The sequence below is a fragment of the Bufo gargarizans genome, chromosome 4 (assembly GCF_014858855.1).
Source record: "Bufo gargarizans isolate SCDJY-AF-19 chromosome 4, ASM1485885v1, whole genome shotgun sequence".
NCBI lineage: Eukaryota > Metazoa > Chordata > Amphibia > Anura > Bufonidae > Bufo > Bufo gargarizans.
In genome coordinates, this window is record NC_058083.1 from 471,367,649 (window position 1) to 471,390,556 (window position 22,908).

At 43.1% G+C, this 22,908-nt stretch overlaps 1 protein-coding gene across 1 annotated transcript in view; it reads right to left on the reverse strand.

The window, feature by feature from the left end:
* The window catches only part of APLF (aprataxin and PNKP like factor), a 265,162-nt gene that overhangs the window by 234,164 nt on the left and 8,090 nt on the right, over positions 1–22,908 (reverse strand). Inside the window, exon 2 of the mRNA XM_044291261.1 lies at positions 12,718–12,789. Within this exon, the coding sequence (XP_044147196.1) occupies positions 12,718–12,789 (72 nt within the window). The remainder of the gene's footprint in view (positions 1–12,717; positions 12,790–22,908) is intronic.

Genomic DNA, 22,908 nt, shown 5'->3' on the forward strand with positions numbered 1-22,908 from the left:
ATATTGAGAAGCCATCTAGGGAGGTGACAGATGGTGTATAAAATAACTATTTTTTATTACTGGTTTTTGATATGTTCTACATATTAATTTATTGTTGTCTACAATAATTAATAAATCAAAAAATTCTACCTTGATTCTACTGGTATTGGTGGTAAATCTTAAATTTCTGTCATTGATATGGATTCCCTGTATAAAGGTGTTAAGAGATTCTTCTGTGTCCCACCAAATGAATAATAAGTCATCAATGTATCTTCTCCATAATACTAGATTACACCCCAAATGGGGTTTGATAACATCTTCCTCCCACTGGGCCCTAAAGATGTTGGTGTAGCTAGGGGCAAATCTAGTGCCCATAGCTGAGCCTCTCACTTGTAGATATAAACAAGAGTCAAAAGTGAAGTAATTGTGGGTCAATATATATTTGACTCCTAGCATGAAGTTAATTTGATCCCCTTTTAATGTGTTATTGGCAACTAGTTGATTCCTAAGGGCATCCAAACCTTGGTTTTGTTCTATAATTGTGTAGAGTGAATTAACATCCATGGTGCCAATAATCCAGTGATTTTCGAAGGAAAGTTGTTCTAATGTAGATATAATATCAGTGGAATCTTTAATGTATGAAGAAGTTTGTGTAACTTAGCAGAATATATCGACAAAATTTTACAACCTAAGTTTGCTGTAATGAAGCCGATACCAGATATTATAGGTCGGCCGGGTGGGTTATTGTAGTTTTTTTGAATTTTCGGTATACAGTAAAAAAAAATTGTAATCGTTTCGGTGTCTCTATAATATATCTCTGTTCTCGTTCTAGGAGTACCTTTTTATTCAGTCCCTCATTACATAGTTCAATCAATCTTTTATTAAATATTTCAGTGGGATCTTGTTTTAAAAGATTATAGGTGGAGGTGTCAGATAACTGTTGCATTCCTGTTGGTATTGTGCAGTATCTAAAATGACTATAGCTCCGCCTTTGTCGGCTGGTCTAATAATGATGTCACTCAAAGCTGTTGCATTGCCTCTTCCTTTTTTAGTCAAATTGTTTTTCAGTTTATTGCATTTTAATTTACTTATATCTGCATCCACATTGTGTCTGAAAGTGGCAATCCCTTGGCCAATTTCCTGTTTGGGATATTGCTTTGATCGTATCTTTAGATCCTTATGTAGATATTTCCTTGTAATAATGTCTTCCCTTGGTATTGGATTTTTGATATAGAGTTTTTTAAACATAATTTTGAGAATTTATCCATTATAGTTGTGGGCGCAAATTTTCAACTTTTATTGAGCAATGAGATTTGTGCCTCTGCAAGATCTATTTGGACTCGAAACGCGTATGGTATCTCTGCAGTATAACGTTTTTGTGCACACCTGAGCAGCCCTTGGCTAAAGACTTTGTCTACAAGCTCCGCTGTTCCATTCAAGACACGAGCCGTTCAATACAAAGCATCTCTAACTCGAGGAACAAGCATCCCACCGCGGCTCCCGCGGCGCCCACGTGGGAAGCCACGTTACGGGCAGGTAGAACTCGGCCGGTCAACACTACTTCTTCCCACGAACATCCAGACCGTTAATGTAACTGGAACTTTGTCATTTACATTAATCTATGCTCCCATCAGCCGAATATGCGCTCTATCTTTGGAGCGGTACGTCGCTAACATAGTGGACATCCCTCACTGTATATACCACACACAGGACAGTGCCACAGTTTCATATATCACTGTACTGCAGGCTATTGTGAGCCTCTAATACATCATCCCAGCTTACTGAAGTAAAAAAGGAAGATTGTTAAAGCTAAAAGGAAAGCTGTCTGATATACACAGTTGCTGATCAGCTAAAGGGGAGATCTCTTGCAATATCATATTGCTTTTCACCTGGTTACCCATTCATGGAACAGTGTGGATAAACTAAAAGTACTTTGATATAACTGCTCCCCCTTTTGGACATTAATGGGATTAATGTTGAATGACTATCAGAGAATATTGTATATTCCCATATACTATGACTTCAATCTTACATTATTATATTTTATATACATCATTTTATATATATCTATATTTTATTTCTCCATTTTTTCCTTATTGAATTTCTATTCATTTTAGTTGATCAACTAAAACAATATTTTTTTAATTTTTTTATTTTTTATCCTTTGCTCACTAAGTTGTCTGAATTAGCGATATAATAAATTATTAACAGTATCACATATATTGTGATTAATACACACGACCCTAGATATTTTGAGTGCCTCCCAGATCCAAAATGTACCATTACCTTAGAGATGTTGAAATCAGGTTTCTAGTTTTCTTATTATTATATTGACAACACCTATAATAAAAGTATTCAGAGTTATTGAGAATGTGCCCACTAAACGGTCCTGTTGAAAAATACAACTCATGCTGCAAAAAAAGGATAATAAAAACATGTCTGCTTCCAACAACTGCTCCATACCTGTCCACAGGTTATATGGGGTATAACAGCTCAGCCCCCATTCAAGTCACTAGAACTTTAGTACAAGACATAACACATGGCCCGGAGAAGCGCTGTTTCTCTAAGAAAGCAGCCACGTTTTTTTCTAATCCAGAACAACCCCTTTAAATGCATATCTTGAAAATAATATTCTAGTAACTAGCAATGCGCGGACTTCATGTTTTGAAGTACGGGTTTAGCCTGAATTATGTTATGGATTCTGTTACTATGGAAAATACTAGGATTCTATGGCGAAATGCACCACGGAAACCTTTTTAATTCTGTTTTGCATTCCATCACAATAGAAGTCTGTGGGCAGCATAACAGATCAAGCCAGTTTCTGTTATGTAGGAGTCCTGGCCGCATCTTTTGCGGCCCCATTGAAGTGAATGGGACCCAAAGAATGTTCGTGTGCATGAGGCCTTAAGAACATTCTATCTCACAAAAACAAGCTGTTCTTAAATTCTGCACTCACCTCCCATAAACAGGACTACTCCACTACTCTCATATTTCCGACCTGAAACCCCAAACAATAGTTTAATACCTTTAATGCTCTACTCCGTCCCCCAATGCCCCTTTCCACACGCCTCATCTCAGCTGAAGACTGCCTCATATTTCAAAGATAAAATTGACAGAACCCAAAAAAGCTTCAAATACCCCTCCACACAAACACACACACACACACACACACACAAACATCTGCCCAGAGCTCTTCCTACATAACCCAGAAGAAAAGTTTTTCACATTAATCTCAAAGTCACACCTCAACACCTGTGCCCTTGACCCAATCTCATCCCACCTAATCCCCAACCTCACCACTAGTTATCCCTGCCCTAACCCACCTCTTCAACCTATCGCTAACTATTGGTGTCTTACCTTGGTCTTTAAAACATGCAACCACCACACTCCTACTCAAGAAGCCCTCCCTGGACCCATCCTCATTATCCCGCTATTGCCCCATCTCACAACTCCCATTCGCATCAAAACTCCTAGAACAGCATGTCCATCTCGAATTGTCCTGCCCCCTCTCATCCCACTCACTTTTTGATCACTTGCAGTCTGGCTTCACACCCATTCAGTCCACTAAAACTGTCATAACCAAAGTCACCAACAATCTAACTTCCAAAGCGAAGCATCATTAATCCTTAGAGCTTTCCTCTGCTTTTGATACTGTTGACCACTTTCTCCTGTTACAAACCTTCTCTTCCCTCAGCATCAAAGGCCTAGCCCACTCCTGGATCTCCTTGTACCTCACCAACAGAACCTTCAGCGTTTCCCATTCTTCCACCACCTCCTCATCACACCCTCTCTGTAGAGTCCCATGGCTTCCAATACCACCTCTCTGGCCCAGATGTCACTTCCCTGCTACCCAGAATCAGCTACGGTATATTTTCTTTCTTTTCCTCCCCCTTCCTAAAACTCAACATGGAGAAAACAGAATTCATTGTCTTTCCCCCATGACACTCAGCCCCCCTACCTGATCTATCTATTACAGTTAATAGCACAATGCTTTCTCCAGTCTCACAGGTCCGCTGCCTGGGGTTAACATTTGATTCTACACTGTCCTTTAAGCCACACATCCAAACCCTCACCTCCACCTGCAGATTTAAACTTAACATCTCTCATTTGCCCTTTCCTCACCCCTGAATCAACTAAAATACTAGTGCATGCCCTCATCACACCTAGACTACGGCAACTTTCTCCTCTGTAGCCTCCCATCTAGTACTCTCGCACCCCCCCCCCCCCAAGCTATTCTGAACTCTGCTGCCCAACTAATCCACCTCTCACCAAGTTACTCCTCTGCCAATCTCTTGCTCCCCATTGCCCAGCTAATTCAGTTTAAAGATACCAACAACTACATATAAGGCCGTCCACAACTAGTCCCCTCCTTACATCTCTGATCCACTTGCTTGATACATCCCTACATGTAATCTCTGATCCTCACATGACCTACTTCTCTGTTCTTCACACAATCGACTACAAGATTTCCTACGTGCATCCCCCCTACTCTGGAACGCGCTACCTCAGAACATAAGACTCTCCCCCAACACCCAAACCTTCAAAAGTAACCTGAAAACCCACCTCTTCAAGAAAGCCTACCACCTGTAATGAGCATGCTGTCACCGCACAGCCATAAGAGCAGCCTATACCTTCACCTACTGTGTTCTTCCCTTCCCTTACAGATTGTAAGCTCTGGCGGGCAGGATCCTCTCCCCTTCTGTACCAGATTGTTAAGAGTTTCTTTTTTATTGCATTATTATATTATGTATGTGTAACTCCCTTTGGATGTACAGTACAGACCAAAAGTTTGGACACACCTTCTCATTCAAAGAGTTTTCTTTATTTTCATGACTATGAAAATTGTAGATTCACACTGAAGGCATCAAAACTATGAATTAACACATGTGGAATTATATACATAACAAAAAACTGTGAAGCAACTGAAAATATGTCATATTCTAGGTTCTTCAAAGTAGCCACCTTTTGCTTTGATTACTGCTTTGCACACTCTTGGCATTCTCTTGATGAGCTTCAAGAGGTAGTCACCTGAAATGGTCTTCCAACAGTCTTGAAGGAGTTCCCAGAGATGCTTAGCACTTGTTGGCCCTGTAGCCTTCACTCTGCGGTCCAGCTCACCCCAAACCATCTCGATTGGGTTCAGGTCCGGTGACTGTGGAGGCCAGGTCATCTGGCGCAGCACCCCATCACTCTCCTTCATGGTCAAATAGACCTTACACAGCCTGGAGGTGTGTTTGGGGTCATTGTCCTGTTGAAAAATAAATGATGGTCCAACTAAACGCAAACCGGATGGAATAGCATGCCGCTGCAAGATGCTGTGGTAGCCATGCTGGTTCAGTATGCCTTCAATTTTAAATAAATCCACAACAGTGTCACCAGCAAAGGACCCCCACACCATCACACCTCCTCCTCCATGCTTCACGGTGGGAACCAGGCATGTAGAGTCCATCCGTTCACCTTTTCTGCGTCGCACAAAGACACGGTGGTTGGAACCAAAGATCTCAAATTTGGACTCATCAGACCAAAGCACTGATTTCCACTGGTCTAATGTCCATTCCTTGTGTTCTTTAGCCCAAACAAGTCTCTTCTGCTTGTTGCCTGTCCTTAGCAGTGGTTTCCTAGCAGATATTCTACCATGAAGGCCTGATTCACACAGTCTCCTCCTAACACTTGTTCTAGAGATGTGTCTGCTGCTAGAACTCTGTGTGGCATTGACCTGGTCTCTAATCTGAGCTGCTGTTAACCTGCAATTTCCGAGGCTGGTGACTCGGATGAACTTATCCTCCGCAGCAGAGGTGACTCTTGGTCTTCCTTTCCTGGGGCGGTTCGCATGTGAGCCAGTTTCTTTGTAGCGCTTGATGGTTTTTGTGACTGCACTTGGGGACACTTTCAAAGTTTTCCCAATATTTCGGACTGACTGACCTTCATTTCTTAAAGTTATGATGGCCACTCGTTTTTCTTTACTTAGCTGCTTTTTTCTTGCCATAATACAAATTCTATTCTATCTACACAGTCTATTCAGTAGGACTATCAGCTGTGTATCCATCTGACTTCTCCACAACGCAACTGATGGTCCCAACCCCATTTATAAGGCAAGAAATCCCACTTATTAAACCTGACAGGGCACACCTGTGAAGTGAAAACCTTTTCAGGTGACTACCTCTTAAAGCTCATCAAGAGAATGCCAAGAGTGTGCAAAGCAGTAATCAAAGCAAAAGGTGGCTACTTTGAAGAACCTAGAATATGACATATTTTCAGTTGCTTCACAGTTTTTTGTTATGTATATAATTCCACATGTGTTAATTCATAGTTTTGATGCCTTCAGTGTGAATCTACAATTTTCATAGTCATGAAAATAAAGAAAACTCTTTGAATGAGAAGGTGTGTCCAAACTTTTGGTCTGTACTGTACGTGATCCTGAAATTATTGGCGCTTTCAAATAAATAATAACTGCACTTTTATAAAGCTAGAACAGTAAAGATGTGTGACTGCGATTTCGGATTGTGGCCATAACGTTAAATAATGATTTCAGAAATGTACAATGTTAGCTAAGGGACCGCACTAAATCATATTTATGAATATAATGGTTTCTATGGGAATTAAGTTACATAAGTAATTTCGTCAGGCAAGAGATTTAAAAACTGCTCCTCCACACACTGAGAAATCAAATGACGTCCATCTACCACTTTATAAACTGCGCATATAAAATCTGACAGCTCAAGTTCTGCACTAAATCTCCGCTGGAAAGATGGTATCTTATGCTTTCCACAGGAGGGATTCAGATTCTTGGTAAGCAGATGTCGAGTGTTCCCTCACCTCACATGGCTCACTGTCGCAGCCGGATGCTGCTCGGGTAACAGAATGCGCATTACGTTCTGCAAGGGCCATTTCATGAACATACTGTAATATATATATATATATATATATATATATATATATATATTTATTAGGGATCGACCGATTATCGGATTTACCGATATTATCGGCCGATATTCAGGATTTTGAACGTTATCGGTATCGGCATTTATTTTGCCGATATTCCGATAACGTCCTGGGAACACAGATCGCGCTGCTGACAGCGCTCTCCGTGTTCCCTCAGCAGCAGCACAGGGGAGAAGGAGCAGTGTCTCCTCCCCCTGTGCTGCTGCTGCCGCTCCAGCCAATGGGAGGACAGGGGACAAGAGGAGGGGAGGAGCTATGGCCACTGCGCCACCAATGAAGCTTAATCTCACATTAATTCATATACAGGAGGCGGGAGCTGCAGAATCACATAGCCGGCTCCCGGCCTCTATGAGCTGTAGCTGCGATCTGCGGTAGTTAACTCCTCAGGTGCCGCGGATCGCAGCTACAGCTCATAGAGGTCGGGAGCCGGCTATGTGATCCTGCAGCCAGCTCCCGCCTCCTGTATATGAATAAACTAGAGATTAAGCTTCATTGGTGGCGCAGTGCGCCCCCCAAGCCCCCAGTATCAGACATTGGTGGCGCAGTGCGCCCCCCCTCCCCCCCCCCATATTAGGCATTGGTGGCGCAGTGCGCCTCCCCCCAAGCCCCCCAGTATTAAGCATTGGTGGCGCAGTGCGCCCCCCCCCCCTCCCCCCAGTATTAAACAGTGGTGCGCCCCCCCTCCCCCCCCCCCCCCCCCCCCCACCCAGTCGCAGTGCGCCCCCCACAGGATTCCCTCTCCCCTGCTCCTCCGATCGGAGCCCCAGCAGTGTAATGCTGGGGCTCCGATCGGTTACCATGGCAGCCAGGACGCTATTGAAGCCCTGGCTGTCATGATAAGCTCCATGCTGCTGTGTGCACAAAGCACAGAGCAGCAGGGACAGTGTGAGCTCCTATTCACCCTGATAGAGCTCTATCAGGGTGAATAGGACAAGGGTTCTAGTCCCTAAGGGGGCTAAAAGTTTGTAAAAATAAAAACACCAAAATATTAAATATAAATGAAAAAGAAAGATTTACAAAAAAAAAATACACATTAACAATAAACATTAATTTTCAGCAGATTTGTGGGAATTTTAATTTTTTTTTCAAAAATGAAAATTCCCAGAATATCGGTATAAATTATCGGCTATCGGCCTGAAAGTTCACAAATTATCGGTATCGGTATCGGTATCGGCCCTAAAAAATCAATATCGGTCGATCCCTAATATATATATATATATATATATATATATATATATATCAAATCTGACATGTGTCACTTTATGTGTCATGTGTCACTTTGGAACGCGTTTATTTATCCAAGCCATTCTGAGACTGTTTTCTCGTGACACATTGTACTTCATTATAGTCATAAACTTGAGTCCATATATTTCACCTTTATTAGTGAAAAAAATCCCAAATTTACCCAAAACTTTGAAAAATTCCCAAATTTTCACATTTCGATTTCTCTACTTTTATAATAGTGATACCTCATATAATAGTTATTACTTTACATTCCCCATATGTCTATACATTCCCCAAATGTTTGGATCATTTTTAAAATGACATTTTATTTTTTTGGGGACGTTAGAAGGCTTAGAAGTTTGGAAGCAAATGTTGAAATTTTTCGGAAAAATTTCCAAAACCCACTTTTTAAGGACCAGTTCAGGTCTGAAGTCACTTTGTGAGGATTACATAAAAGAAACCACCCAAAAATGACCCAATTTTAGAAACTACACAAAACTGATTTTACAAACTTTGTTAACCCTTTAGGTGTTCCACAAGAATAAATGGGAAATGGAGATGAAATTTCAGAATTTCACTTTTTGGGCAGATTTTACTCTTTAATCCATTTTTTCCAGTAGCAAAGCAAGGGTTAACAGCCAAAAAAACCTCAATATTTATTACCCCGATACTGCGGTTTATAGAAACACCCCACATGTGATTGTAAACTGCTGTATGGCCACACGGCAGGGCGCAGTAGGAAAGGATAACCATATGGTTTTTGGAAGGCAGATTTAGCCGAACTGGTTTTTAGACACCATGTCTCTTTTGAAGCCCCCCTGATGCACCCCTACAGTAGAAACTCAAAAAAGTGACCACATTTTGGAAACTGACAGTTTTATTGATACTATTTTGGGGTACATATGATTTTTATTGCTCTATATTACGTTTTTTTGTGAGGCAAGGTAACCCAAAAATTTATGTTTTGGCACCGTTTTTATTTTTAACAACATTCATCTGACAGGGTAGATCATGCTATTTGTATAGAGCAGGTTGTTACAGACGCAATGATATCAAATATGTCTACTTTCTATGTTTGTTTCAGTTTTACAAAATAAAAGCATTTTTTTAAACAAAAAATTTGCTTTTGTATTATCCATTTTCTGAACGCCTATTTTTTTATTTTTCTGCCGATAGTGTTGTGCAGGGGCTCGTTTTCTGTAGGAATACTTGACGTTTTTATTGGTACCATATGATTTTTTTAATCATTCATTATTACACTTCATGGGGCAAGGTGACCCCAAAAATTGGTTGTTTTGGCGCAGTTTTTATTTATTTATTTTTACAGCGATACCTTATATGTATTTTTTTTTTTTATGTATTTCACTTTAGCACAATAATAGCAGTTTTGAAACATAAAAATTATGTTTTAGTGTCTCCATGTTCTGAGAGCTATAGTTTTGGGCGATTGTCTTAGGTAGGAGCTCTTTTTTGCGGCATGAGGTTACGGCTTTATTGATACCATTTTGTGGGACATACGCCTTTTTGATCGCTTGGTGTTGCACTTTTTCAGATGTAAGGTGACAAAAATGGCTTTTTTTTTGACCGTTTTTATTTAACTTTTTTTATGGTGTTTCTCGGACAGGGTGGATCATGTGATATATTTATAGAGCCAGTCATTAATATGTGTGGGTTTTGTTTATTTTTTTTTTAGCTTTTTATTATAAAATAAGGGTAAATTTTTTCTTTATTTTTTTTTTACTTTATACATTTTATTAAAAACACTTTTTTTTACTTTTTTTTTTCTTTACTTTATTTCTGATGTTCACTTTTGGGGGTCTGATCCACCTCAGCAATGCTTTACAGTACATGAGAGCAAGTGCATTCACTCAGAGGTCTCCAGAACTCGTTTACTCCAAGTAGTTGACCTTCATTAGGTTACTTTCACACCTGCGGCAGAGTGATCTGGCAAGCAGTTCCATCGCCGGTACTGCCTGCCAGATCCGACAAAACATATGCCAACTGATGGAATTATTAAGACTGATCAAGATCCTGATCAGTCTAAAAAATGCATTGAAATGCCGGATCCGTCTTTCCGGTGTCATCCGGCAAATGAGCAGACCAGATGGACGGATCTGGCATTCTGGTATTTTGAATGCCGGATCCGGCAATAATACATTCCTATGATAAAAAATGACGGATCCGGCATTCAGGCAAGTCTTCATTATTTTTTCGACGGAGATAAAACCATAGCATGCTACGGTTTTCTCTTTTGCCTGATCATTCAAAAAGACTGCACTGAAGACATCCTAATGCATCCTGAACGGATTACTCTCCATTCAGAATCCGTCCTCAATTGACTTTCAATGGTGTTCATGACGGATCCGTCTTGGCTATGTTTAAGATAATACAAACAGATCTGTTCTGAACGGATGCAGACGGTTGTATTATCTGAACAGATCCGCACAAAACACGAGTGTGAAAGTAGCCTAAACTGTTTCTTAAAGAGTCTGTCGCCTCCAAAATCAGTTTCATAGTAAGCATACCACCATGTAGAATAGGTACCCCAAAATATAACCACACCATCTGGTGCTATAATCCTAAGAAAACCTCCTTTTTAGTTTTATGCTAATAAGGTTTGCGGTGCACCGTGGGTGGGATCTCTTCTGTTCATTGCTCCTGGCTTCCTTTGTGTCATCGCTACCAGATCTGAAAGGGGTTCTGCACTTTGTTTTAACTGATGATCTATCCTCTGGATAGATCATCAGCATCTGATGGGCGGGGGTCCGACACCCAGGACCCCCGCCGATCAGCTGTTTGAGAAGGCAGCGGCGCTCCAGCAGCGCCGCGGCCTTCTCACTGTTTACCGCTGGCCCAGTGACGTCACGACTAGTATCACTGGCCTGGGCGGGGCTAAGCTCTGTTCCCTTGAATGGAGCTTAGCCTGGCCCACACTAGTTGATACTAGTCGTGACGTCACTGGGCCAGCGGTAAACTGTGAGAAGGCCACGGCGCTACTGGAGTGCCACTGCCTTCTCAAGCAGCTGATCGGCGGGGGTCCCGGGTGTCGGACCCCCACCGATCAGAAGCTGATGATAGATCATCAGTTAAAACAAAGTGCAGAACCCCTTCAAAGAGGGGGAGGTCAGGACGGAATTACTGACAAAGTGATGGTGCACCAAACAGAGCGGCCTCCCCCATGATGTGTAACTTATTGGCATAAAACTAAAAAGAAGCATTTCCCAGAGCACCTACCTTACATGGCGGTATTCTTACTCTGAATGCGATTTTGGAGGTGATAGATTCCCGTTAATATACGTTTGCAAGCAGGCATACATTGTTTGCTCCTCATAGAGTTTCAGGTTCCCTGCACAGACCAAAAGTTAAAGGGGTTGTGCAGTGGCGTCATATCGATTATCTTTTCTCAGGATAGGTCATCCTTATCATATTGGCTGGGGTCTGTCTCCCAGAACCCCCACCAATCAGCTGTTTGAAGGGGTCACGGTGCTTCCACTTCAAAGTTTACTTGTACACTGTCTCCTCTGTAGTCAGTCAGAAGGAGTGGCGGGAGTCAGACTCCTGGAAAGTACCGCTAAGTAATGCAGTTTTTTGTAGCCTGCAGTACCTTTCTGCCAAATGCTAAGTCCTAACTAGTACTGATAACTACTCTATAATGTCTAATAAACTTATGAGGACTAGACCATGTTGCCGTTTTACAGATTTGCTTAATTGAGGCATCTGCCCTTTCCGCCCAAGATGTGGAAATGAATGCGTTGAATGGGCTTTAATAAAATTTGGGAGGTTCTTTGAGCAACACCTTATAAGCTTCAGATACTGCAGCTTTTCTCCATTTGGCCAGGGAACTTTTTGTCACTTTCTGACCCCCTATTTTTACCCAAATATTGTATAGATAAGAAATCAGTCATTCTGAATGTTTTAGTAACCTCCAGATATTGAAGAAAGGCTCTTCTAACATCCAACCTGTGGAATCTTTCTTCCCCCTCAGAACTTGGGTTCTCACAAAGTGAAGGAACAGAAATCTGCTCCTGTCTGTGAAAGTTGGTCACCACCTTTTGTAAAAAGGAATCATCAAGTCTAAATACAATCCTGTCAGGAAAAAACACAAAATAAGAAATTAAAAGAAATTTAAATACCACCCCTGTTTGCCTCCACAGACGCGGTCTCATAGCCTTGCCATGAGAAAAAAAACTCTCTCACATGGAAGGGACAGGAAGACACTGAGGACTGCTGGAAGAGGGTCTCATTTATTCTTCCTGAGCCTACCTGGTTAGGGGAGGGTCTCTCTCGTGGTAATGCCATCGTGGAGGATGAAAGGGAAAAAAGACATTTATCAGCATAGAATATTGGCATTAAAATATGGGCATTCACTTTGAAGTGTCCCTGCACTCATAATGTCCAAAAGCTGAAACCAGGACTGGAACCTCCACAGATATAAGGTATGAGGGAAAGATCTGCACCTGTTCTGTGTTTAGAGCCGAACCTGGTTTTAGCTCAATATCACTGACCAAAGACTGAGGCATAATACAAGCTAGCTCCATGCTCCTCATGCCATCTGATCACCCCAGTACTCACTCCTTTGATGCGGAGCTTGTCATCCACCACCTCAAGTACAGCATGGCTCCTGGAGACTCTCTTATCTGCAACCTAAAGGAAACATAAAAGAACTCAAATAAGCACCTGATACCAGAAATTTAAAAGGGGGCACCTAAAGCTTTTCTCGAAGCACTGGAGATGCAGCGGCCCTTCTCAGAGTACTCTGCACTGATATGAAAGCACAATGAAATTCCAGCACTCACGATTTAGGTAGCTAAAATCTTCGTGTTTTATTCAGGCAGCAGACATATAGACACTGACTCTGCTTTGCTTTCGCAGTGTGTGCAGTACAGATACTTTCTATGCTCCTCATGCTGTAAAAGCAAAGCAGAGCCGATGGTGTGGAGCGCTAGAAGGACCACCGCTGCTGGTTTAGTTACCCTATAACCATTATTTTATGTAAACCTGTACAAATACCTGAATAAATAAGTACAAACTGCTGTAATTACACTAGTATAGCACATGCCCCTCGAAAATAAAAATCTATCATTAATGACGTTGTTTCATGAAGAGACCCCTCCCTGTCCATTCACCCTATTTGGGGGGGAGGGGGTGTTCCCCTACTTGACTCCCATTCTGGAACTGGGTGTTGATCACTCTGGCGGGTTGGTTGCCAATAAACCAACACAGCATAAGGGATAAGTATATTATTGAGACTGATCACAAACAGGGCCCCGAGTTACCTGAAGGACTGGGGCAGCAGTCAAGCATGCGTGCCATTGCTTCATTCATTTTCTATGGAACTGCGAGAGCTACCCGGGCGCTGTACACTACTATCTCCAGCAGTATCACAAAGAATGAGGCCCAGACGCCCTAAGAAGCCATATGGACAGGGATTGTGTACGTAAGACGGACCCCTTTCTAATGCCTTCTCCCAGCATACTGATGAATAGAGTAGCTCTGCTGCCACACTGCTGACTACTCAGAGCCTCATGATCAGCTAGTTGTCAGGAGGCGGTTCTAACAGGGGCTGTCCAAAATGGACAACTCTATAGTCATCACGCAATGAACAGATTTGCAACTCTCCAATAAACCTTGTGTGTCACTATTTTCAATACCTCTGCTTGCTCTCAGTAGACTGAAATATCCATTCTTTACCAAGGTGGAAAGGCCATCCTAAACTAGTTCTGCCTACAGCTAAGTCAAAGTAACCAATATAGGCAGTTCTCTGTCAGAGGGAAAAATGACCTATCGTTTAAAAGGGTTCTCTGAAAATGATTTAAAATGGCCGCCAGCAACCTGTCCTAGAATGTGAGCAGGACTGGGGGGTGAGGGGTCAGGGTCTCACTACACTGCTCTACAATAGATGGTAATGATGCCATCCTGCCTACGATATGCCATCATGGATGAGCAGCCTGACAGGATCACTCACCAATGTGTAGTTTAGGCAAGGGCCAGAACCTAGTGTGTACCGAGGCCCTGACCCCCTAGGCAGCTCTGCCTGTGGAGGCAATTAGTCTTGCTCACGTTCTAGGACAGGCTACTGGTCAGGACAGGTTAATGTGCAAATTGTCTCGCAAAAAACAAGCCCTCAAACAGCTATGTCAATGGAAAAAACGTATGGCTCCCGGGAGACTGGGGGTAAAAAAAAAAAAAAAAATTGAAATTACAAATGGAAAATTGCAAGCATTAAAAAGGTTGTCCAGTGTTTATATACTGATGACCTATCCTTCGGACAGATCAGCCCCTGGCACCCCCAATGATTAGCAGTTTTTTTTTTACAGTAGCTGCCACTGGAAAATAACCAAGGATGGAGCCAGAAGCAGAAGACCACTGCACAGTGGATGGAGCCTTCTCCTTCCGGCTCCATCCTCTGTTATTTATTTTCTGGTGGCGGCTACTGTCAAAAACAGCTAATTGGTGGGGGGGGGGGGCTGCAGCTTAGTTCCCATTCACTTGAAGACGTCTTGAGTACACCTGCCTCTAAACATTGGACGGTGCTTCCACTGCTGGACTGGACTGTCCGAAGGATAGGCCATCAATATCTAAATGCTGGGGTCACACCTCTACATGCAATAAGTCTTATAAACAGTTTAATAAAACAAATATGTACAATACATGCTGTACACTGCGGCATTTACTTTGAGGTGGGTGCAACATCCTGTAGTGTACGGTACCAGGGTCGCTCCTGCTCTGCACACCTCATTCTGAAAATGCCTCCATGAAGCCTGGAAGCGGAGCTGCCTAAGCCTACTTTCACACTAGCATTAGAGGAATCCGTATGCAAACGGATAGCATTTGTTTCTGGATGCGGATCCATCTGACAAATGCATTGAAATACCGGATCCGTTTCTCCGGTGTCATCCGGAAAAACAGATCCGGTATTTATTTTTTTCGCATTTTTAAAGGTCTGCGCATGTGCAGACCAGGAAACTGGATCTGTTTTTCCGGAACAGCTGGTACCGTACCCGGCATTAATACATTTCAATGGAAATGAATGCCGAAACCGGCATTCCAGCAAGTGTTTCGGAATTTTGGCCGCAGAAAATACCGCAGCATGCTGCGGTATTTTCTCCGGCCAAATACCGTAAGAGGGACTGAACTGAAGACATCCTGATGCATCCTGAACGGATTGCTCTCCATTCAGAATGCATGAGGATAAAACTGAAGTGTTTTTTCCCCGATATTGAGCCCCTGTGACGGAGCTCAATACCGGAAAACGTTAACGCTAGTGTGAAAGTACCCCAATACCGGCACCGTGTGAGGACTGCATCATCTCCACCATCTGAAATGGATTTCTGTGCTGTGAAAGAGCAGAATCCCCGCACAGATTCTCATTACTGCCTACAGAACGTGTCCGTCATGATAGATCAACCATATAAATGTGCATCCCTCAGCTATTTATCCCCAAAGAAGGCAGAATATTATTAGAGGATTATGGCGTTTGCGCATATGATAATGAAGAAGCTTTCCTCTGTTCTGTGTGCGCAGGCATCAAATCCTCCACATGAAGACGCACGCTGAATATTTTATTAAAGGGGTACTCTCATCTCAGACATTTACGCCATCAAATATTCAAAGGAGAATCCATAAATGTCTTGATGCAGCTCCGGCTCAGATGCACGGTACGTTAGGCCTGTACACATTTACGGTATATTTTTACTGCATAGAAATAAATGGTAGATTACTCGACTGTGCTTTCCTATGCAAAGGCATCCCATAAAGAAAAAGTAGACTGGGCAGTGTACTTTAGTACAGGGCAATTTTTTTTATTTAAATCTTTTTTTAACTCCCTGCCTCCCTATGGGGACAAGTTGTACAGTTGTGGTCAAAAGTTTTGAGAATGACACAAATATTAGTATTTACAAAGTTTGCTGCTAAACTGCTTTTAGATCTTTGTTTCAGTTGTTTCTGTGATGTAGTGAAATATAATTACATGCACTTCATACGTTTCAAAGGCTTTTATTGACAATTACATGACATTTATGCAAAGAGTCAGCATTTGCAGTGTTGGCCCTTCTTTTTCAGGACCTCTGCAATTCGACTGGGCATGCTCTCAATCAACTTCTGGGCCAATTCCTGACTGATAGCAACCCATTCTTTCATAATCACTTCTTGGAGTTTGTCAGAATTAGTGGGTTTTTGTTTGTCCACCCGCCTCTTGAGGATTGACCACAAGTTCTCAATGGGATTAAGATCTGGGGAGTTTCCAGGCCATGGACCCAAAATGTCAATGTTTTGGTCCCCGAGCCACTTAGTTATCACTTTTACCTTATGGCACGGTGCTCCATCGTGCTGGAAAATGTATTGTTCTTCACCAAACTGTTGTTGGATTGTTGGAAGAAGTTGCTGTTGGAGGGTGTTTTGGTACCATTCTTTATTCATGGCTGTGTTTTTGGGCAAAATTGTGAGTGAGCCCACTCCCTTGGATGAGAAGCGACCCCACACATGAATGGTCTCAGGATGCTTTACTGTTGACATGACACAGGACTGATGGTAGCGCTCACCTTTTCTTCTCTGGACAAGCCTTTTTCCTAATGCCCCAAACAATCGGAGAATAGAGGCTTCATCTGAGAATATGACTTTGCCCCAGTCCTCAGCAGTCCATTCACCAAACTTTCTGCAGAAGATCAATCTGTCCCTGATGTTTTTTTGGGAGAGAAGTGGCCTCTTTGCTGCCCTTCTTGACACCAGGCCATCTTCCAAAAGTCTTCGCCTCCCTGTGCGTGCAGATGCGCTCACACCTGCCTGCTGCCATTCCTGAGCAAGCTCTGCACTGGTGGCACTCCGATCCTTTCCTTGAAGTTCTTGATGATCCTATAAATTGTTGATTGAGGTGCAATCTTAGTAGCCACAATATCCTTGCCTGTGAAGCCATTTTTAAGCAACGCAATGATGGCTGCACGCGTTTCTTCGCAGGTCACCATGGTTAACAATGGAAGAACAATGATTTCAAGCATCACCCTCCTTTTAACATGTCAAGTAAGCCATTTTAACCCAATCAGCCTGACATAATGATCTCCAGCCTTGTGCTCGTCAACATTCTCACCTGAGTTAACAAGACGATTACTGAAATGATCTCAGCAGGTCCTTTAATGACAGCAATGAAATGCAGTCGAAAGGGTTTTTGGGGATGAAGTTAATTTTCATGGCAAAGAAGGACTATGCAATTCATCTGATCACTCTTCATAACATCCTGGAGTATATGCAAATTGCTATTATAAAAGCTTAAGCAGCAACTTTTCCAATTTCCAATATTTATGTTATTCTCAAAACTTTTGGCCACAACTGTACTTTCTAATGGCACCGTTTCATATTGCATGTAATGTATTAGAAAGCAGAGGAAAAAAAATATCTAAATGGGGTGAATTGGAAAAAATAAATAAAAAATAATAATAATTCAACCATATTTTTATGGGTTTTATTTTTACATTTCCTGTGCAGTAGAACTGACATGTTATCTTGATTCTGCGGTCAGAAAAATGACAGCGATACCACATTATCCTTAAATACTTAAAGGGAGTCTGTCACCAAAATATGACATTGTACACCACTTACATGGCTCTCTAGCACACCTATCCATAATTCAAATGGTACCTTTATAATTTTCTTCTGAGTTTCACCAGCAGGAAAAATGCACTTTAATCCATATGCAAATGAGGGCTCGCAAGTGCCCAGGGGCGGCGTTCTGTGTGTAGGTGCCCAGGCTGCTCTGCCTTCTTTTTACGTTACTCCTCCCCAGCCTCTTCCTTGGCCCGCCCTTCAAGTCCCTTACGTCATCCACAGGACCGGACGATATACTGTGCGTGCGCAGTGCACCTCCGGCATGGGCATGCGCACTGTGATGCCAATTGTGGGCACGGCATTGCTACATGTTGCGCGCATGCGCCAGCACAGGCATGAAACCAGTGACTAGAGGGCAGACCAGAAGCAAACAGGAGGACTGGAGGCCGGCGCATGCGCACTACATGTAGCGATGCCGTGCCCACAATGGGCATCACAGTGCGCATGCTCGCGCCGGCAGAGCCCTCATTTGCATATGGATTAAAGTGCGTTTTTTCCTGCTGGTGAAACTCAGAAGAAAATTATAAAAGGTACCATTTGAATCATGGATAGGTGTCCTGGAGAGCCATGTAAGTGGTGTACAATGTCATATTTTGGTGACAGACCTCCTTTAAAAAATTTTTTAAAAAACTTTGAAAAATATATATTTTTTTCTTCGCATTGCCATATTCTCACCCTCATAACTTTATAACATTTATGTCTGCGGTGCTTTGTGTGTCATTATTTATTAGTATTATTATTTGGGAGGTGAAGCAGAAGGGGAAAAAAAATATATATGACAAATCGGCCATTTTGATTTCTTTTTCTGTTACGCCGTTCACTATAAACCATGAATACTTCAGGCATTTCGAGCGGAGATACTAATAATTTTTATTTAACTTTTTTTAATATTTTTAAAAACTTTTTTACATTTATTTTCAGTCCCCACTGATCGCTTATCCCATAGACTGCAATAATTTGCCTGAGGGAGAATCACTACATTCCTATCAAGCCCTACGTCAGGCAAGGCTTGATAGGAACTTGGCTATGGCAGGCCTCGGAGCCTTCACATAACTTGAGGCTGTCATTGCAGCCGCCGTCTTGGTGAAGCCGCTCAGGTACCAGGACCATGGCACTCCTGGTAACTAACCGCTCAGATGTCCTAGTCACAATTGACCATGGCATCTGAGGTTTAACCAAAGAGCGTCTGCTGGACAAAACAGCAGGCACCCTGCGGCTATGCCGCCCGTTCAACTCCTGCCTAGGTGCCATCTTTAAAGACCCAACATCTGCCATACATGTACAGTGGATGTCGGGAAAGTGTTAAACATGGGAGCCTATGGGCAACGTATACCATTGCAGCTTTCACATAGAGCAGGAATTGAGAATATTATGTGGATATATCAAAAATGTCTAAGGCTAAATGCACACGATCAGGATTGCGTGCGGAAAATCCGCACCGTAGGTCATGTACATTGTATTCTATGAGAATATGAAATTTTCAATGCACACGATGCAGATTTTTTTTCCGCACTGATTTTGACCTACGGTGTGGATTTTAAAATCAGCATGTCAATTTTATTTTTCCTGACCGGATTTTCTTCATTCACTCAGTAAAATCCGGATGCGGAAAATCTGCACCAATAGATGCGGATTGACTGCACGGATTTGCCTGCAAACACCTGCGGATTTCAGTGCGGATTCTCCGCACATGTATCCTGAACGTGTGCATGTACCCTAAGGCTATATTCACACAGTACAAAAAAACTGCTCTTTGCGCTCATTTGTACAAAACTGTGTTGGGCCGATCTAACAGCGACAAGGTGGCTTCTTACAGACAGGACCTAGACTATCAGACTTGCCTCTCGTGAACTTTCGGCCTACACAATTCAGGGCAATGTAGAATCCAGCTGGTAGATGGGCACGACACAATTTTGATAAAAAATGTGCGCAAAGAGTATCTAATTTTCACAGTATAGCAGTGATACAGTTTACATTTATTCATGTTTCCAGCTTTTGCATCTGTCTTTGTGCTGCTCCTTGTAGTCCTTGTTTGCTTTTACATTGCAGCCATGGTGGTCACTGGTGTGCACCTAAACTTCTTGTGTCACATTTTTTTTGGAGGTGTTGGTCTTCTTTTTGCGTTTACCAATGTCTTTACGCCACAATAGTGGTGCAAAAAACGTCACTAATTATTGCGCACCAATATATGCGGCATAATTTGCGAGTTGTTAATCTCCTCGACACGTTTCTCAAGTGGTGAGAAAAGGGGGGGGCAGATTGACAGGAGGGGTGAGGCTTTCCATGGCCTGATGGATTTACTATAACTTACACCAGAAACTGACATAAGGTATAGCTGAAATCTGTCTACGCCAGCCACGGACTGCCAGAGATGCTACTTAGGCTACTTTCACACTAGCGTTATTCTTTTACGGAGTTGAGTTCCGTCCTAGGGGCTCAATACCGGAAAATAACTGATCAGTTTTATCCCCATGCATTCTGAATGGAGAGCAATCCGTTCAGGCTTTTTGACTTTTCAGGACGGAGATAATACTGCAGCATGCTGCAGTATTATCTCCGTCCAAAATTCCGGAACATTTGCCGAAATGCCGAATCCGGCATTTTTTCCCATTGACATGCATTAATGCCGGATCCGGCCCCGAGTGTTCCGGCAAAACGGATTCGGCATTGCAGTCTGCGCATGCTCAGACCGCAAAAAATGTGAAAAAAATAAATGCCAGATCCGTTTTTCCGGATGACACTGGAGAGACGGATCCGGCATTTCAATGCATTTGTCATACGGATCAGGATCCTGATCCGTCTGACAAACGCCATCAGTTTGCATATGTTTTGACGGATCTGGCAGGCAGTTCCGGCGACGGAACTGCCTGCCGGAATCCTCGGCCGCAAGTGTGAAAGTATCCTTATTTATTAGAAGGCACCTGCCTCTTAATAAGGGCTCATGCACACAAACGTATTTTCTTTCTGTGTCCGTTTTCTTGCATCCTATATGTGGAACCATTCACTTGATAGAACATGTCCTATTCTTGTCCATTTTGTGGAGAAGGTTAGGCATTATTACAACGGATCCGCAAAAAAAACTGATGCAATACGGATATCACACGTCATCCGTATTTTTGGACGATCCGTGTTTTGCATACCGCAAGATACATACGGTTGTGTGCATGAGCCATTAATTAGGTGCATCTTAGGGTGGCTTCACATTTGGCAGAAAATTATGAGACTGAAAATTTGTCCCTGGAGCCTGCAGAAATCCATGTGCTTGCCGCCCCAATCAGACGGACGGGTCCCCACCAGGTCCGTTTGGCACTGAAAACTGCCAAAAATAGGCAATTTCCATGGTCATAAAAAATGAACCGCCCCGCTGAATTTCAATTTTTCCCCATTTGTATGAATGTTGCCTAAAACTCTAATGATTAAGTGTCACGTACGGTGTACGGGAAAGAAGACAATGCAACATGCATATATGACTCACTGGATCCAAAGCTAAGGAACCAAGGGGAGACCCCTGCACAAGACCTAGCACTTTCCCTGGCTGCTCAGCCTATGCAAAGATCCCAGAGGTGGATGGTTGCATAGCCACGTACCTCGACTATATAACCCCTGAACACCCTACAATAGTGAGGGGACACGACCACCGGCTCTCTACACCAGACACGGAGGGAGTCAGGGTCACCTGGGATCCAGCAAAGAGAAAATAACAGATAAATGTACAGCACTTAACTTTGTAGCAGACAGGAAAACAGGATAAGCATGCACACACACTCCAGGAAGAAGTATAAGCCGCCCAGTAATGCATTATGGGGCGGAATTTAAAGGGATGCAATTAGTCCAACTACATGACAGCTGAGAGAGGCTAACGAGATGAGGAACTGAATACCACAACAAAGAGAACTCAAGGAGGAGGTTCTGAAAGGCTTCTGTCAGAGCTTCGCAGCTGTCTGGTTGTGACGAGCCCTGATGAGACGAGAGGCCTTAATGTCACTGGGACCCACATCCTCTCCTCAGGACCATAACCCTCCCAATGAACAAGGTACTGGAGAGAACCGCGGACAAGACGAGAATCCACAATCCTAGAGACCTGAAATTCAAGATTCCCATCAACCATAATCGGAGGAGGAGGCAAAGGCGAGGGTACAATGGGTTGAACATAAGGTTTCAATAAGGACTTCTGAAAAACATTATGGATCTTCCAAGTCTGAGGAAGATCAAGACGGTAGGCAACAGGATTGATGACAGACAGGATTTTGTAAGGCCCAATAAACCTAGGACCCAACTTCCAGGAGGGAACCTTCAATTTGATATTCTTGGTAGACAAGCACACCAGATCACCAACATTCAGGTCCGGACCAAGCACACGTCTCTTATCTGCCACACGCTTATATCTCTCACTCATGCTCTTTAGATTATCCTGAATCTTTTGCCAAATAGATGACAAAGACGAGGAGAATCTGTCCTCATCAGGTAAACCAGAAGACCCCTCTCCCGAGAAAGTCCCAAACTGCGGATGAAACCCATATGCACCAAAAAATGGTGACTTATCAGAGGACTCCTGACGACGGTTATTTAAAGCAAACTCAGCAAGGGACAAAAAAGAACACCAATCCTCTTGATTCTCCGCCACAAAACAGCGCAGATATGTCTCCAGATTCTGATTGACGCGCTCTGTCTGGCCATTCGACTGCGGGTGGAAAGCAGAAGAGAATGACAACCGAACCCCCAAGCGAGAACAGAAAGCCTTCCAGAATCTGGAAACAAACTGCGTGCCCCTATCAGAGACTATGTCTGAAGGAATACCGTGCAATTTGACAATGTGATCAATAAATGCCTGCGCCAGCGTCTTAGCATTGGGCAAACCAGGAAAAGGGATGAAATGCACCATTTTGCTAAAACGGTCCACCACCACCAGAATCACAGTCTTCCCCGAGGAACGAGGCAGGTCCGTTATGAAGTCCATGGACAGATGTGTCCACGGACGGGAAGGAATGGGTAAGGGAAGGAGAGGACCTGATGGCCGTGAATGAGGGACTTTGGCACGAGCGCAAGTCTCGCAGGCTGCCACAAAACCCTCAACCGACTTACGAAGCGCAGGCCACCAGAATCTCCGAGCGATGAGATCCAGTGTGGCTCTTGCCCCCGGGTGCCCAGCAAGGACCGTATCGTGGT